The sequence below is a fragment of the Leptonychotes weddellii genome, chromosome 1, assembly GCF_054177405.1.
Source record: "Leptonychotes weddellii isolate Sample4059 chromosome 1, ASM5417740v2, whole genome shotgun sequence".
NCBI classification, from domain to species: domain Eukaryota; kingdom Metazoa; phylum Chordata; class Mammalia; order Carnivora; family Phocidae; genus Leptonychotes; species Leptonychotes weddellii.
This window is the reverse complement of record NC_138369.1, coordinates 81,392,657-81,408,855: the sequence shown is the minus strand read 5'-3', so window position 1 is coordinate 81,408,855 and position 16,199 is coordinate 81,392,657. Positions and strand designations below refer to the sequence as shown.

At 35.8% G+C, this 16,199-nt stretch overlaps 1 protein-coding gene across 3 annotated transcripts in view; it reads right to left on the bottom strand.

Moving 5' to 3' along the window:
- The window catches only part of ARMC8 (armadillo repeat containing 8), a 104,712-nt gene that overhangs the window by 32,631 nt on the left and 55,882 nt on the right, over positions 1-16,199 (bottom strand). For all 3 annotated transcript variants that reach the window (XM_081826970.1, XM_081826967.1, XM_081826972.1), the window contains 2 exons: positions 14,708-14,908; positions 11,539-11,634 (listed from right to left, as the gene is read on the bottom strand). In XM_081826970.1, coding sequence (XP_081683096.1) covers positions 11,539-11,634; positions 14,708-14,908 — 297 coding nt within the window. The remainder of the gene's footprint in view (positions 1-11,538; positions 11,635-14,707; positions 14,909-16,199) is intronic.

Below are 16,199 nucleotides of genomic sequence, written 5' to 3'. Positions count from 1 at the left end.
AGCAGAGGATATAAAAACCAGGCAGATTCTTGGTGGTGTCAAGAAACTTCTCAGACAATTCAGAGTGGGTGGGCTTGGAGTCAAGGCAGTTGGATGGTAAAGCGGGCATTTTCTTAATGTCAACCATTTATACTAATGTGCACAATGGCCAGGCAAATACAATTTAATTCCAGGTAGGCTTTTGTGAAAGGTTCCCAGAAAGTCTTCACAGAGGATGACAAGAATGAACAGGCTAGAGAGAATAAAGACTTGGAATCGAACTTTGCTAAGTTAGAAGAGGTAGATCTAAGATCTAAGCGGATAAGGTAGCAAATCCGGAAAGTCTAGTTAAAGTAGCAGGGACTAAGCAGCCAAGCAGGGTGCAGAAAAAGAAGGTCAGGAACAAAGAGTAGGTCTGGCAAGGAAATAGGATCTACAATGGACACTGCACCTATTGGGTGTGGATGGCAACCCTTTTGATTCTTAAGTGTCAATGTAGACGAGTTCCAGGGTACATAGTTGAGTCTTTCCGATCAGGTGCCCCCTATTTAAGGTCCAGCCCCTCATAAAATTTATCTTTTTTTAAGCAGATGAGCCCTATGAACACAAGGTCTGATGTCAGTACAGTCAAGAGACTGGTTTTAGAAACACGGTAGAGGCTTGGGAGGAAGAAGGGTTATGAGATAATAAGGTAGATGCTAGAGTGAGATAGGCATGTACAACCGGCTTATCTGGTAGCCTGAGTAGGATCAATAGGGGCCTGAAGAGGGATCCACTCCTAAAAATGGAAAACCAAAATTCCCCTAGGTTTTAGGAAGTTGCCGTACTGATTTTACCACAAAATACTTAACTAAAAGACATGATGTCATGTATATCATGGAAATGCACTTAATATTTATAATTCCTGAGCACATCCTTATACCAATTCCTTTATTAAAACAAAAAAGCAAAACAAAAACACCCCAACAGCACATGGCCTTCCACAAATCAAGCAAGGGGCAGCTGCAATGCTTGCTCCTAAAGAGGTTCACCTGGGAGCCCAATTCCCCTACTGCATTCTTCTCAATACCATTGATGGTAGCAGACATAACTATCCGAAGGAATTAAATACATGTATTGCTTTTAGTTGAATAATGTTGAGGGGTTTTAGAAATACACTCATCCAACTTCTTTAGTTCATCAATGAGGTCTCTGAAATTCAGGAAGATTAAGTCACTGGTCAAGGTTCTCCAGGCAAATTGGGACAGTGGTAAGGCTCCACTGGGTTTTCTTACTTCTACTGTGAGGTCCATTTCACTTGCTGTGCTTAAGGATGAGATTTTTGCTTAGCCTTAGTAACTAAATTGAGATGACTTGGAAAACTTGGGAAAAAGGAGTAGTTAAAAAGTTATCAGTGCTAAAAAAAAAAAAAAAAAAAGAAAGAAAGAAAGAAAGAAAAGAAAAAAGTTATCAGTGCTGTGGAAACTACAGCCTCTATATACTGACATCCTAGGCCAATAAAAATTAACATACTATACAAGAGAGGTCATCATTAATAAACTGAAATGACAGAGGGGAAAAAAAACCAGGTACAATTCACAGGGCCCCCAAAGAGAGAAAATAACAAATCAATGATTTAGCTCTGGTTGGGGGTAAAAATGCCAAAGGTGAGAGAGAATGGAAGCCAATGAAGAAAAGGTAAGCCAAGGAAACACTGTGAAAAAAGCCACAAGCGTGAGTTCCACTGACTTTTCAATTCAATTTCCTGATGATTTGATCTCCATTCTAGAATCAGCATCTAGCTTCTGTAGATACTAACTAAACAGAACTAATATTCTACTGTTCTCAGCCCATAAGCCCCATCTGTTCTGGATGAGAACTGTAGGCTTTCCCACCCACAGTCTATTCTATGTAATATCTTTGCCACTGCTCCAACGTAAGATTTTGACATTTTCCTCATGCAAACAGTTTTAAAATAAAGGGTAGTTTTTACCAAAGGCTCTTTTTTTTCCCCTAAAAGATACACAGCTTCTCTTAGGACAAATAACTATAAACCCATTATATTCCAGAGTCTCAGTAAATATTTTACAAAGTATTTCTTCCCTTCTCTCAGTCTTCCATTGCTATCCACTCCCACATTCATACCAAATTTCTCTAACTCCATGATCTTGGGAAACAGGGGGTGGGAAGAAATAGTTACTTCTCTCAGCCAGAGAGGTAAAAGACAAAACATCCTAAGAGCTGACCTACAGGGCCTCCTTTTGGTCCTTTTCCCGGGGCGAAGGCACTGAATTAAATTAACATCTAACTCCTCTTACAGGCCTAATGGGAACGGTCACTTCACTTTAGGAGTGGAGGACAAAGAGCAGAGAGCCTTCTTATGGTGGGCACATTCTCAAGCTTCTAGATTTCATTCTTGCTTTTAAGTCTCTTTAAATAGTATTTTGTAATTTCTACCTCAGGACCTTTTTCTCTTAATAGCTGAGCAACTTAAACGTTCACTTATGTTAAATGTTTAGAAGAAATACTCAATGTTCTAAACTTTTCTACACCTTGGAAAGAAGTCGGCCCAACTTCTCCTTCCCCTAAAACCAAACACATTGAGTCAGAAATACTTGTGATGTCTAAAAATAGATCAACACTTTATCAAAAAATATTTCTCTACATATAAAAGTTCATTTTTAAAACTCAGTCAGCTTAATGGCAGAATAGAACATAAATACCTGAATTCTTTCATTTTAGCACATAAATAAAACCATTAAAAATTACTTTAAATAACAGGACTAGAAACTTCTTCTCCACCCTTTACTGTTTTCCAGGGATCTGAATGACACACTGCCCCAAGAACTGTGCAACACAATGGCCCTGCTCAGTCCCTCATCCTCTATATACAAAGCCGTGCATGCAACAGTCTTAATTATCCTATAGGTTGGCTGGCTGAATTTTCATGTCCAGACATACACAATTTACTCAGTAAATACAAGCATAGCATCTACTATTTGCCAGGTAATGCTTCTATGGAGTTTACATTCTAGTTACAAAATTATAGTTTGACAAGGGATAACTATTAAAAGAAGATACAAGGATTTCAAAATGTTGCCTTAAGTTTAAATCTATACCATTAAGGAAGCTATTGACAAAATAAAATGCTGAAACATTACCTCTATTACATCATTCATTCTGGATGCTTCTAGAACATCAGTTTATAATATGATCACATCTAGACAGTGCCCTTAGAAAAACATTTCCAATTGATGTAGAAGAACAGAGATATGAAGATCCTTCATTCTGTGGGTCAAAACTTCTGAAACAATTTATTGTAATATTTTGGAAGGAAAAGGTGAGAATGCTTTCAAATAAACTCTTGTTTTAGATGAGACTATTATAGAAGAGATGGACTCTTCCAGATTCACTCATAATAAGGTATTTTAATTACAGCCATATCTTAATCATATCTGGCTGTACTGATCACGGCCAAACTGGCTTTCAATGTGGACACCACTTTTTATCACACACGAGGCCCTGGGATTACTACATAGCAATTTAGTGTCTCATCTCCTTAACTTCTTCATTCCCAGACACACAAGAGGAGGTACATATCATAAATGCCAGATGAATAAATGGGAATAATTAGAGCATCTCTACCCACTTTGTACCAAAAACTATGTGAGAAAATAGATATGTTTTCTGAATCTGATGCTTTGCAACCAGCTAATAAAAGCTATTAAGTTCTCTCAATTCACAGTATTTTCTTTTTCACCTACTTTGACTATCGCACATTCTCCTGTGAATTTTCTTGCCATTTCATACCATAATTTGGCTCTAGGAATGGTATTTAACTTTACATGAGTAAAGTAACAGTTAACAGCGTGGGCTTTGGAGTCAGAGACTGGGATATGATGTAGGTGGTGTCACTATCTGGGTGGCCTTGGTCAAATTGCTTATTTCTTGATCTGCAACAGCTATCTCACAGGGTTATATGAGGTTTAAGGGAGTAAACGTGCTAATGCCTAGCACCGTGTCTAGCACATAGTAAGTGCTCAATAAATGGTAGCAGTTATGTGAAAGTTAGGTTTCCCGAACAGATTATCTCTTAATGCTCGTATCTGAGTTATATAATTTTTCTATGAACCCATACCATGTAATCCAATGCTTCATATGTCACAAAGGTTGAATAGATGTTTGCTTAATATATGAACTGGATCTTTATTTTTCTCTTTGACATGGTGAAAAATCTTATTCAGGCAACTTTCCTAACCAATACATAGGACCTAATAATGTTTCCTACCATAACCCAATGTATAGCTATTAACCAATTTGTCCGGGGTCCATTATATGCCAAAATCATTCAAACAAGGGAATCAGCATGTAGAAAAGTATCCAGTGACAAATGTCATATCATCAACACTTGATAATGCCTCTCTTTCAGGAAGTTAGACAATTGATCTCTCCCTCCCCTGGCTTTGGTAAGGCCCCATTTCTTTCTACAGTCCATTACAAAGAGGTAAACAAGAAGCGCAGTTCTTCACCAAACTGGTTTATGGTCATTTATATTTAGCTATGCATTATTAGCACGGGGTGGGAAAACTTTTATTTTAGGCTTTGTGGCGTATGATTGTGTCGCCAACTACTCAACCTGCCACCGTAGTGCAAAACAGCCACAGGCAACACATAAACAACATGGCTATATTCCAATAAAACTTTATGAACATTTTATCAATTATACTTCAATAAAGCTGACAAAAAGCAGAGAAAAAACCTTTATGGACACAAATTTGAATTTAATTTACTTTTCAAATGTCAGGAAATATTCCTTTGATTTTTTCCCCCACCAACCATATAAAAATGCAAAAACCATTCTGAACTAGCAGGTTACAGAATTATTACATAGGTATTAAGTACCTACAGAGTAGTTTGCCAAGCCCTGTCCTAGCATTTATAGTCATGGGAATAAGTGTAGCAGCAATGGTCCTGGCTCCTCATCACAAACTCAATTTTCTCAAGGTCTACTACTCCACAAATATTATATCATCCCAAACATATCATTCATTTCCAGACAGAACATTCTGAAAACCCAACTCAGTCACTAATTTTAGTTCTACAAATCTAATAAAGATCATATTTTAACCCATCTCTTGGTTTATATCTGTCTTAGATTGTAAATGATAAAATAACTAACTTGTACTTCACATTTTAAGAACAAGAATTATAATTCAATGGTTTATGCAACTACAATTAACACAGATAATAATATAATATTCAATTTTATGTCCCCATTTAATGAAACTCTGAAATAAAAATTCATTACTTGATTTTATAAATACCTCTATTATGTATATAGCATTATCACTCCCAGGTTTGCTTCTTTCAGTATGTTGAAGGCCAACGGTCTCAATACTTGGGCAAGTGGCAAAACCTGGTATGGTCATGGTTAACTCTTTAAAAATACTTACCATCATGAAAGAATGTTGCAGAGTTCATTTAAAATTCTTTGGTAGATTAGCCTTAAGAAGATAACTAACAATTTAACCACAGATTAAGTCAAGGAATTCTGAATTCTGCATGAATTTGCTATTATTCAGTAGCAAAGCCAAGTCCTGAAGGGTGCCACTTCTGTGGTACCTAAGAAAACCTTCAACATGTTCGTTTCAGGTGTTTGTTTCAACATGCAGGCTAAGGCTCAGAAGTAATTCCTTGCATCTGCCTGATTTCATGGCAGAGACAGTTACAGAATTTTGACACTGTGCCTTTTAAATGACCATTTAAAATTACTGAACTTTGCAAAAATATTTTAAAAATGTAAATTCATGGTATAATTATACTGTTACCCAGAAAACCAACTAGTAATAAAATCCAGCTACAACCAATGATAAAAATGTTCAAAAGTGAAATCCTTAAGCAAGATTTTCATAGCAGAAAGGTATTAGGAAAAACTGATCTGTATTTATAAATATATTTTAAAATCCTGTTAACTTTAAAAATACAGAAGAACTTACATTTGTTCAAAATGTGAACATATACATTTGGGATATGATTTTATATAAATGATGACCCCTTGGAGAAATGACATTTGAGACAACCATGGACAGTAGTACTTAACCAAAGTCAAGTAAAACTTGGCCTCTTCACTTTTCTGAAGACGTCCATTACCTACGATTTTAACCAATTACTGATTTATATTGTAATATCCTACTTAACTCCAAGAAAAAATTGTACTTGGTGCTTTGGAGAACATGCTATAGCTATAGCATCAAAAAGTTTTGAAAACCAGTATTTTAAATATGTTTTAAAATATACGAGTAAAAAGACATCTTATCCTTAATGAGAGAGAAACTGAAGAAAGGGCCTATGCTTCTGAAGGATAAATATTTTTTACTAGAATGAATAGTTTTAGAAATTTATAGCATAAACATCACTATCTTCATTGCAAACTTTTTTTAAATTTATGCTCCAATGCTGTTCAGCTCTTCTAATACATTTAAAATATATATTTATTTTTAATCTTCCAATTAAATCATTTAAGATATTCTAACAAATGCTTCCATTTATTGAGCACCTACAGGCACCCTGCTAAATATTTTAAATACATTAGATCTCATCCTCACAATGGCCCTGTAGATATAACTTCCTCTGCTGGGAAAAAGAGGGTAGAAGACAAATTCTTCTTTGTTTTCCTTTTATTTTTCTCTGCCTTAAAAAAAAACCAAAAAAACCCCCAAAAAACCCACTGTTCACCCTTGGCTACTTTTTTCACATTTATCATGTAAAACATCTATGACTGGATGATTACCCCCTCCCCACAAGGAACAAAAACTTAAGACTTCATGTTTTCAATTCTTGAAAATATAAAAGGCATTTAGAAAACATTAAAAGTAACAAAAATATTAAATAATTTCTAAATTGATTCAAGGATAGCTATATTGATATCACCATGTCCATTTTAATTGGTTCCCAATAATTCTTTGAGCCCCTAGCTAATTCTTATTGTTCATTTCTTACTTTTCTCTGACTTACTGAGGTTTTATTATAAATGCTGAGTTTTAAGGCTGTGTTTTACTGCTCTTTATCTCACCTCTGCTTCCCACTCCCTCCACCCATTGGACAATGTCTATGCAATGTAGGAAGTTCAGTCAATCTATGGAGAATCAAATTACTGATCTTAAAAATCTGACATTCATTAATAGGGGAGATAATATTTTATACAGACGTATATTGCAGAATCGGTTGATTCCTAAGAGTCCGGCTAATTCCTATAAACCAAATCATACCTTTATCCCTATGGGGGAGGGGGGGAAACACTGGTCCAGATTCACACTTGTGAATGCTATAAATTTTTTAAACTCATATATTTATACAGCAAAAGAACCCCTAAGAAATAACGGTAAAAATCATTTCAAAATTAAACAACTACCATATCATAAAACATGTTCTCTTTGATCTATTATCAAAGTGAGAAGACACACCCTTGGGATTGTCTGCCTTTTGAAAAATGGGAGTCTTGCATTTTCTCTATGCTAAATATAGTGAAACCCCTTGCCTATATGATCAGATATAGATTTCTGTATTTTCAAGCTTATCTCTTCACATACTTGTGTAATTTCTAATAAAGTTATGTAAGTTCTCAATGCAGAAAGGCCCACATATAATTGGATTAAGGGTGCTTAATAACGCAATTTTGCAATGTGGTTCACTCATCCATTTGTCCATTCGTTCATTTTTTCCACCCATTCTTCAAATATGCATTAAGTGCCAACTAAGCACCTGGCAATGTTGTAGATGCTGGGAATACAGTGATGAGCCAAACATAAAAAATCCCTGCCCTCAATGGAGCTTACATTCTAGTTCCTCAAAAGGGATCTGCAGCTAAAATATAAGTACTCAAAATCCAAGAGGAAAACTTTCTGAAAGGCTCCATCAGTCAGACACCTCAAAGGAGCAAAGGCTACAACAGTACTACATTTAACATTTGTAATGTGTCTTATTTTTATCAAAAATAAAAATCACATCATGTTAAGTTTATTAACTTCCTTGAATTTTAGTTTATATTTACTACTTCTATTTCCCTCAATTTACACTTTCTGTTTCTGATAAATTCTACCAGTTCCTTGAAGAGAGTAAAAGCAAAACAATCCTTTCAATTTCCAACCTAACTGATGATCAATAGGTATTAATCAAGTGATGGTCTTTATAACAGCAATTTCTTATTAGAAAGGAATTGGCTTCACCATTACAGGACTGTTTGCCACTGCTGCCTCTGTAGGACTTAACCACTGACTGGAGTTTGACTGGGGATGCCAGTATTTGTAGTAATCTTAGGTATCTTAACTTCTTTCTTTTGTTACTGTACCATTAACTGAACATATGCTTCTTAGTCAGCATGAACATGTGCTAAAGCTATCATTAGAAGCTTACAGCTCATCTTTACCTGGCATTGCTGCCAGTGCACTTACTGCTAATGCGCTCTGGACCCTTCGTCCACTGAGCTCTCAATTGCTCCTCTGCCCTTGCTTTCTCTGACCAAATGCTTGAATTATTCTAAGTGGAATATGGCCAGGCCACCTGTTGTCAAGCTCAGTGGTCCTTCATCTTTTCTTGGGCTTCTCCTTCTTTATGTTACAGCCAAGAATAATGTTTCCCACTTTCAACTGCAGAACTTTTCCACCCTCCTTCACTTTCTAACAGGACACTGTGGGAAATTGGGAAATTTTTAAGTATGCCACAGAGTGATAAAGGAGACAAAGCCAGAAATCCGGATACCAACTTTGCTCTGCACAGAAGGATACAGAAAGATCCAAGCGTATTAAAGGAAATACCACTCTGTGTATGGTTTCTGTATTTTCATTTCTATATTTATTCAACAAATATTTATTGAGTGCTTACTAGGTTCCAAGGACTGTTATACAGTTGTTTTCTTTTAATGGGAATACACCAACACTGCTCCAACGCAGGAGTGGTAAATTTCTAATCTACAGGTCATGTTCAGTCGTTAGCTTAATTTTTTCTAGCCCAGAGAGAATGATCAAGAAATGGAATCACAGCAGGCCTTTAGAAGTCTTCCGAAGCAAGAAGACAGACTAAATCTATGACGAGAGAAGGCCTGTATCTTTCTCCTTTATTGCTGTGTATACCTGTCTCTACCTCTTTACTCTAGTTTTCTCTTCATTCTGCCTCATTTCTTTAATTGGCCATTATAGGGCAATGGGATATATAGATTATCTCCTGTATTTACTAAATACATTCTCATTTTTAATTTAAAAGGCAGATCAAATTAACACTTCATATTTTTATCCTAAAACAAAAAGCCTTTTTGTTGCTTTTGTTGGGGAGAACAGGTCTACTACAGTCCTTGAAATTTCTTTCACAGTCTCCACTCATTAATTCAGTAAACTGAAATTCCATCTCGACAAGCATAAATATTGCATTAAAAAATAAAACAATAATAAACACTGTACTTCAAGAATCTATACAAAAAAGGAATACAATCAAAGTTTATAAGGCATAAGTGTAAAAGGTAAATAAATATTTCATGGAGAAAGTAAATAAAAATCTATCCAGATAATTATTTTGACAAAAAAAATGGAATAGAAATAAATGCATTCAAAGGAAGTTATCATTTTATCATTTTTTATACACTGAAAATAAGGATTCTCCACTCCTAAGAACCATTTTCATGCAGATTTTATCACAAAATTATTTTATATTTTCCATTTTACAATTTCTCTCTTTAATAGTTGCTATAAACTGTAAATTATTCAACACTTAATTTCCCAGGATTAAATATCTTCCTAAAAACTCTATAAATCCCCATTACATAAGAACGTCACAGTATCTTTTCTTTACCACACAAAAAAATAATTATAACTTATTCTTTATTTGGCATCTTTCTACAGAAATTATCAGGATTTAGCCTTACCAGGAAATTATACACATTATGAATACAAGTTTTAATAGACTACTGATCGGACTATTATGTTGCAAGTATTTCTAGAACATGATATCACAAATTAAGTCATTAATTCCAAAACAATAGTTTATTAACAAAAAAGTACAAAGAAGTACAAATGGACATCCTATTTCCCCCCCATTATGGTCCATCTATCTATCTCCCTTTCAGTCCATGGCACAGCCTTCTTGAGCTAAAAGAACAGGTAAAATACTTCTCTTTCCAATGGTCCTAATAACCATCCAAAACCAAATCATTATGTATTTAAGTTATACAGTCCATGTCAATTTTTTAAAAAATGTTTTATCTATATGAGTTGCCATAAAAGCCTCTTCCCTTGCAATACACCATGTACCTAAACTGAATGAAACATATCAGTATCAACATCCATAAATCATGCTTACACATAGGGAATATCAGATCATTAGTACGTTTGCCTTGAAGTAACAGATCACAAATGAAAGCTTAGAAGTGTCAAAAAGGATTTTCATAGATATTTACTAAACACTTCAAGTCAAAAACATCCTGTTAACTGAACTAAACTGAGGTACATGGAAAACGTTTAGTTTAGTTGTGTTTTTTGCACTGATTTTTAAATCAAAGCTACTCACATATCTAATCTCTCTACTATTATTTCAATTTTCTCCAATAATGGTTCCTTTTCAATTTATTTCAATAAACCTACAGTTTTCCCCATACTTCTCTCTCTCTCTCTCTCTACAAGCCCAAAGTACTTCTCTGAATCATGGTAAATTACCAATACTTTTTGGTTTTCCTCAGAGGGCTATAGATAGGAGATATAATAAATCACCATGTTTCAATAAATAATGCCAATTTGCTCTTTCTGCTATAATTCATCGAGACAGAACACGTGGATTAATTTACTGATGTTCCTAAAAGCCATGTGTAAAATTTATTAGATGATGTATTTTTTTGAGTGGTAAGCTCCAGCCTTTTGGTTTGTGGAGGCAGCCAGGTCAGAGCTTAACACTCTACTTTAGTCCCTGCTTAGAACTATTCTATAAAGAACATGAGTTCAGTGTTAGACTAGGCTGTAGTAACATAAGGTGCTAGACCAGTGATACATTTTTTGGGAACTGGAAAATTCAGATGACCACTCACTAAACATAAAATCATTATTCCACAAAGATTTTATTCACATCAAACTTGCACAGTAGCAAAAAAAAAAAAAAAAAAAAAAATCAAAACATAACTAAGCCACATATCAAAGAACAATATACAATAAAGATTTGAATTTCTCAATGGCATTGGAAAGTTTTTCCATAAATAACATTTACAATTCTAGTGTTAGATCTTTCAAGGTGTCTGAAGCTTCACAGTGCTAGAATTGATTTTATCAGAACACATGCAAAAATGTGCAACATAATAATTCATATTAATGACAGAAAAAAGCACGCCAGTTATTTGTCATTCCAGCACGGCCATGCCACTCTATGTTCTAAAAACAAACAACCCCCAAATCCGGGTCCCATTCATTCTTCAATTATGCCTTTAGTCATTCTGCTTTATTATATTCAAACAGTCACTGTTAGTGCTCTTCACCACGACTTTCAGGTTGACGTCACTCCCTGCCTGCTGGCTGTCAGGACTGGGGGACGCCCCTCTCCCAGACTCACCTTCTTCCGGATGTCTTCATCATTTGCTCCTAGAGAGGCATAGAGCTTGAACGCAGCCTGACGGAGTTCATGAGCGTGTTTTAAGTCATGATCAAGCTATGGAAGGGAAAAAAAGGTATACTGCAACTCAGTCCACAAATCTAATTTTCAATAAAACTGACAACTCTTAAGATATTAATGCTCTCATTGAATTCTTAGTTATTTCTGGGTTCTGTTCACATATGACTGAGACCTTGCTGTGTTTGCGTCAGCATGACCTAGAATGCGTGCAGTCTGCTTCTGTCTAAAAGTGAACACCATAACATCTGACACTGGTACATGAAAAGTCTTTGTGAACCTCTGACCCTTAAAAATGCAGTGTTCCCAGATGGTAGCTTTAGTGGCACTGATGCTTGCTTGCACCAGCTCTTTGAAATGCTCTCCTCAAAAACTAGGCACTCAGGCCTTTCTAGCCCCCAGACTACAGCTGATACAGTGCTGCTGCAACAGGGTCTCTAGGAGGTTTTCTTAAACACCAACAGCAGTGCTAGCCCAATTTCAGCATTTAACAAGATTTTAGAAAGAGTTAAACCTTTGTGAAAATCTTAATGAACAATATACCATGGTAGTCATTACTATGTCATCTATTATAATGATCTGAGATTTATGTTTAAAGTTATTTACTGGTATGAAACAATTAATGCTATCTTTCCACATGCATAACTGGCTAGGTTTTCAGTTCTTCTGTACACCTGATGATTTATCACTAAACTACCACAAAAATGAAACAGAAGGATGTTCTCATGACACTTTCAATGACTAAATACAAATCAGTAAATACATAAGGCATATCAATAATGTAAATAATTTTATAACTAATTCATCCAAATGACTGCCATTCCAAATGAGTTGCCTTGGAAAGGTTTGCCTTTATGCAATGATAAAAGTATTGTTTATAACATTCTGAGACCCTCTTCTGAAACTTCCTAAAGAGCTAAGTGGCATATTAGTTAGAAAACCCTAAATTCATCAACTAAGAGTTTTATTAATTGTCACAGACTGTGGTATGTGAAGATGGGGAAATAAACCTAGCTAACATTATTTAGGGTAACAAATAACAACAACAGGGGCACCTGGGTGGCTCAGTTGTTAAGCGTCTGTCTTCGGCTCAATTCGTGATCTCGTGTCTGGCTCCCTGTTCAGTGGGGAGTCTGCTTCTCCCCCTCCCTCTGCCCTTCCCCCCACTCGTGCTCTCTCTCCCTCTCAAATAAAGTATTTAAAAACAAACAAACAAAAAAAGCCAAATAACAAGAACAGTAGTTCCAAAAATATTTTGATCAAAGCAGGCACTGATGGATTATGGGAGGAACTCCCCAATATACAACACTCATTTTGATGTATAAGTTCGAAAATATCTATTCTTAAAGTCTTAAGTACTTTCTAGTCATAACATATAGTAGAATATGGACTTGGATTAACATATGCCATGAAAATCACACACTTGTTAACATGTAAGACTTTCTCACTATGGGTCTAGTATCTATATTTTTATGGTCAGAAACCACTGTATAATCCATCATCAAAAATAAAGATGACAAACATATTCAGGTTTGGTATATAAGATCATTTAAAAAATTATTATTATTCTAGTTTTACTGTGATGGAAATAAAATGAAAAAACCCTAACAGAAAGATAATCTTCTATATACTAGTTAAATGATTTACACAGATACAGGCTACAAGTTCTTACAACTATGTTTCCTCACCTCCTGTCCATCCAAGTGTCCCATTTGCCTTGCTAGGACGGTCAACTGAGGGTGTTCATGAGGCCATTGTTAGGACTTGCTCATGTATTTTTCTACCAGTGAGATACTATGTGCAAGTGGCCAGCGGGAAAACAGACAAGGTAGCTGGTTCAAAGTAACCCATCACCTGTACTGGAAGAACAATACTACTGAAGGCAGAGCAGGCACTATAATTCATAGAGGGCAGTGTACATTATTAATACCAGTAACAGTGAAGGTTACTTTGGGCCTTTTCTAAAAGAAAAAGATAAACCCTTGAGAGTTCGTTTTTTCAGTGTTAAATGCCAAGTGAACAGTTGCCTGCCAAATGAAGTTTTGGGGAACTCAGGGGGCATGGGAGAGGTCAAGAGAAAAGTTAAAAAAAAAAAAATTACCATTGGGAACACTGGAATCAAAAATACAGTCACATTCATGAAACAGTACTGGTTACTAATTAGGAGGCAATGCTCTCTCTACCATGACCTCCTTTTTTTTTTTTTTTAAGATTTTATTTATTTATTTGACAGAAAGACACAGAGAGAGAGGGAACACAAGCGGGGGGTGGGGGGGTGGGAGAGGAAGAAGCAGGCTTCCCGCGGAGCAGGGAGCCCGATGTGGGGCTCGATCCCAGGACCCTGGGATCATGACCCGAGCCAAAGGCAGACGCTTAACGACTGAGCCACCCAGGCGCCTCTCTACCATGACCTCCTTAAATAAACTTTCTCTAATTGAATATTGTTTTCTTATGCTTAGAGAAATGGATATGACAAATAGGCTGAGAAGAACAAAGTCAAAAGAAATATCTAACTATTCTAAGGAACTTACAGTTTGAGAAAAAGTTTGAGGAAAGCACAGTTTGGTTCTTGGTGGTCTCAAGCTAGAGGTTAAATAGTGCTTTAGCTGACACTAGCAGGCCCAAAGCACAGTATAAAACTGAAGCAAGGTAAGAGAAGAAGATAACAAAAGTTAGAAAAGATAGCAAAAGAGAAAGACAGTGGTGGAGAGTCAAATAAGGCCATTCACATCACCTGTCACAGAAGATTACCTTTGACCTAAAGAACGAGAATACAGCAAGAGAGATGATTCTGGGAACCTCAACAGGATAAGATAATGTTGATATAAATACCCAGCTTAGAGACCCCACTATTTTTGGGTTTTAGTTGGGAATTAGGGATGTAGTTTTCTTCCTTCCTGATTACCTGCTTAGCGAAAAATTTCTGATAATTACATGAGACAAACTGGATTCAAAAACCCATAAAACATCATCTATGTTATCAAAGGGAAAAGATTCCTTCATTTAAAAGGGCTTTGAACTGTAATTATTAATTGGTTCAAAGTTGTGAGCAGTAAGAAAAACTTCTTAAAAATCCCTTACTTGAGCTGCTGAAAAGAAAAACAGAACATACCCTTTTAATATCAGTGATGGCACTCACTGAGCTGGGATACTTGAAATAATCAGCAAGCATGGCAATGAGGTGATCAGTTATGCTAGCGATTCTCTGTAGCTCAACATCTGGTTCAATCAGGTAGGCGAGTGTCTCAGCTCCTTCAACTCTCTCCTCTAGTAATCTCTCCTTACTGCACATTCGAACCAAACAAGGCAGTGTCTGGAAGGTAGTGAAATTAATTATTTGCTTTGTGGTAAAGGCAAAAGCTTGATGGAGAGCACATAGTGACTAAATCAACTCCATGGTTTTTATTGGCAGTCAAGTTAGCGATCAAATGTTTCAGAGAATGAAAGGTTGTTTGGAATGTAAAAACAAAGTTCAGTGTATATTAATCATTTGTGCTGGCACAGTAAACCCTAATCATACAATCAAAGCATATTAATACAAACTCTAATCAGGCTTTTGGAATGGATAAAATTGAAACTTTATTATACAACCTTATAAAAGACATTTAAGAATCCCTAATAAATCGTGTCTGAGGTTTCTGTCCCATCTATGTATTTATTTATTTAAAAGACATCCAGCAAAGTGGCCGGTTAGCTCAGGTGGTTAGAGCATGGTGCTGATAAAAGACATCCAGCAGTTTAATCAGGAACAACTGTGCTGTAGGAAAAGTATGCTATCTTTTCTTTAGTGAATAATGTATGACTGGGATGACTTTTATTTTTGGGGTGCGATCAATACCTACAAAACCAAAATACAGCTTTAAAAATTCAGTGATCTTACCAGTACTCAGATTCCATGAGTTTTCCTATAATGTGAGTGAAATGCATCAATCATAGTTCCTAGGTTTTCTAAATCACTCCCTAGAATGACTATACCTGCTAGTTCAATTTTACTTCTGAGGTCCTTCAAAAATCTTGGTGCTGGTCTTGGTAATTTATCTACATTAGGTCCTCAACAAAAATATTCCATGTATTTACTATTTCTAAGGCTGATGAACCCACTTTAAACAATACCACAAAAATGGAAACTGAAATGTTATAATTATAGGAAGCCTTCCTCAATTACTGTAATCAACTGTGCTTTGCTCTTTTCTAAGTTCCTAATATATCTTTATCATAGAGTTTAGCACTTTACTGTACACTACTGATTTCCTATCAGGCTAGTGCAGGCTTTATAATACAGTCCTAGGTGTCCAAGAGCAAAGCCTTATTCTTGTTTTTTCTGAACAGTTACTAACATTTATTAATACCATAAATTCATGGATTATTGAATTTAACACTCACAACTACCACATGAAGAAGATGCTATTGACCTAGTTTACCAATAAGGGAGAAGAGGAGGGGTAGAGCAGTTGAGCAAATAAACCAAGGTTACTTGCATGGAATCCCTTAGAACTCTACACAATGATGCTTACTTAGTGGGTCCTCAGTTCTAATTAATTGACTTGCTTCACCAAAGACTAAAGCAAACATTAGTCTTAATGCTCTTTTATCCTTAGGTTCAT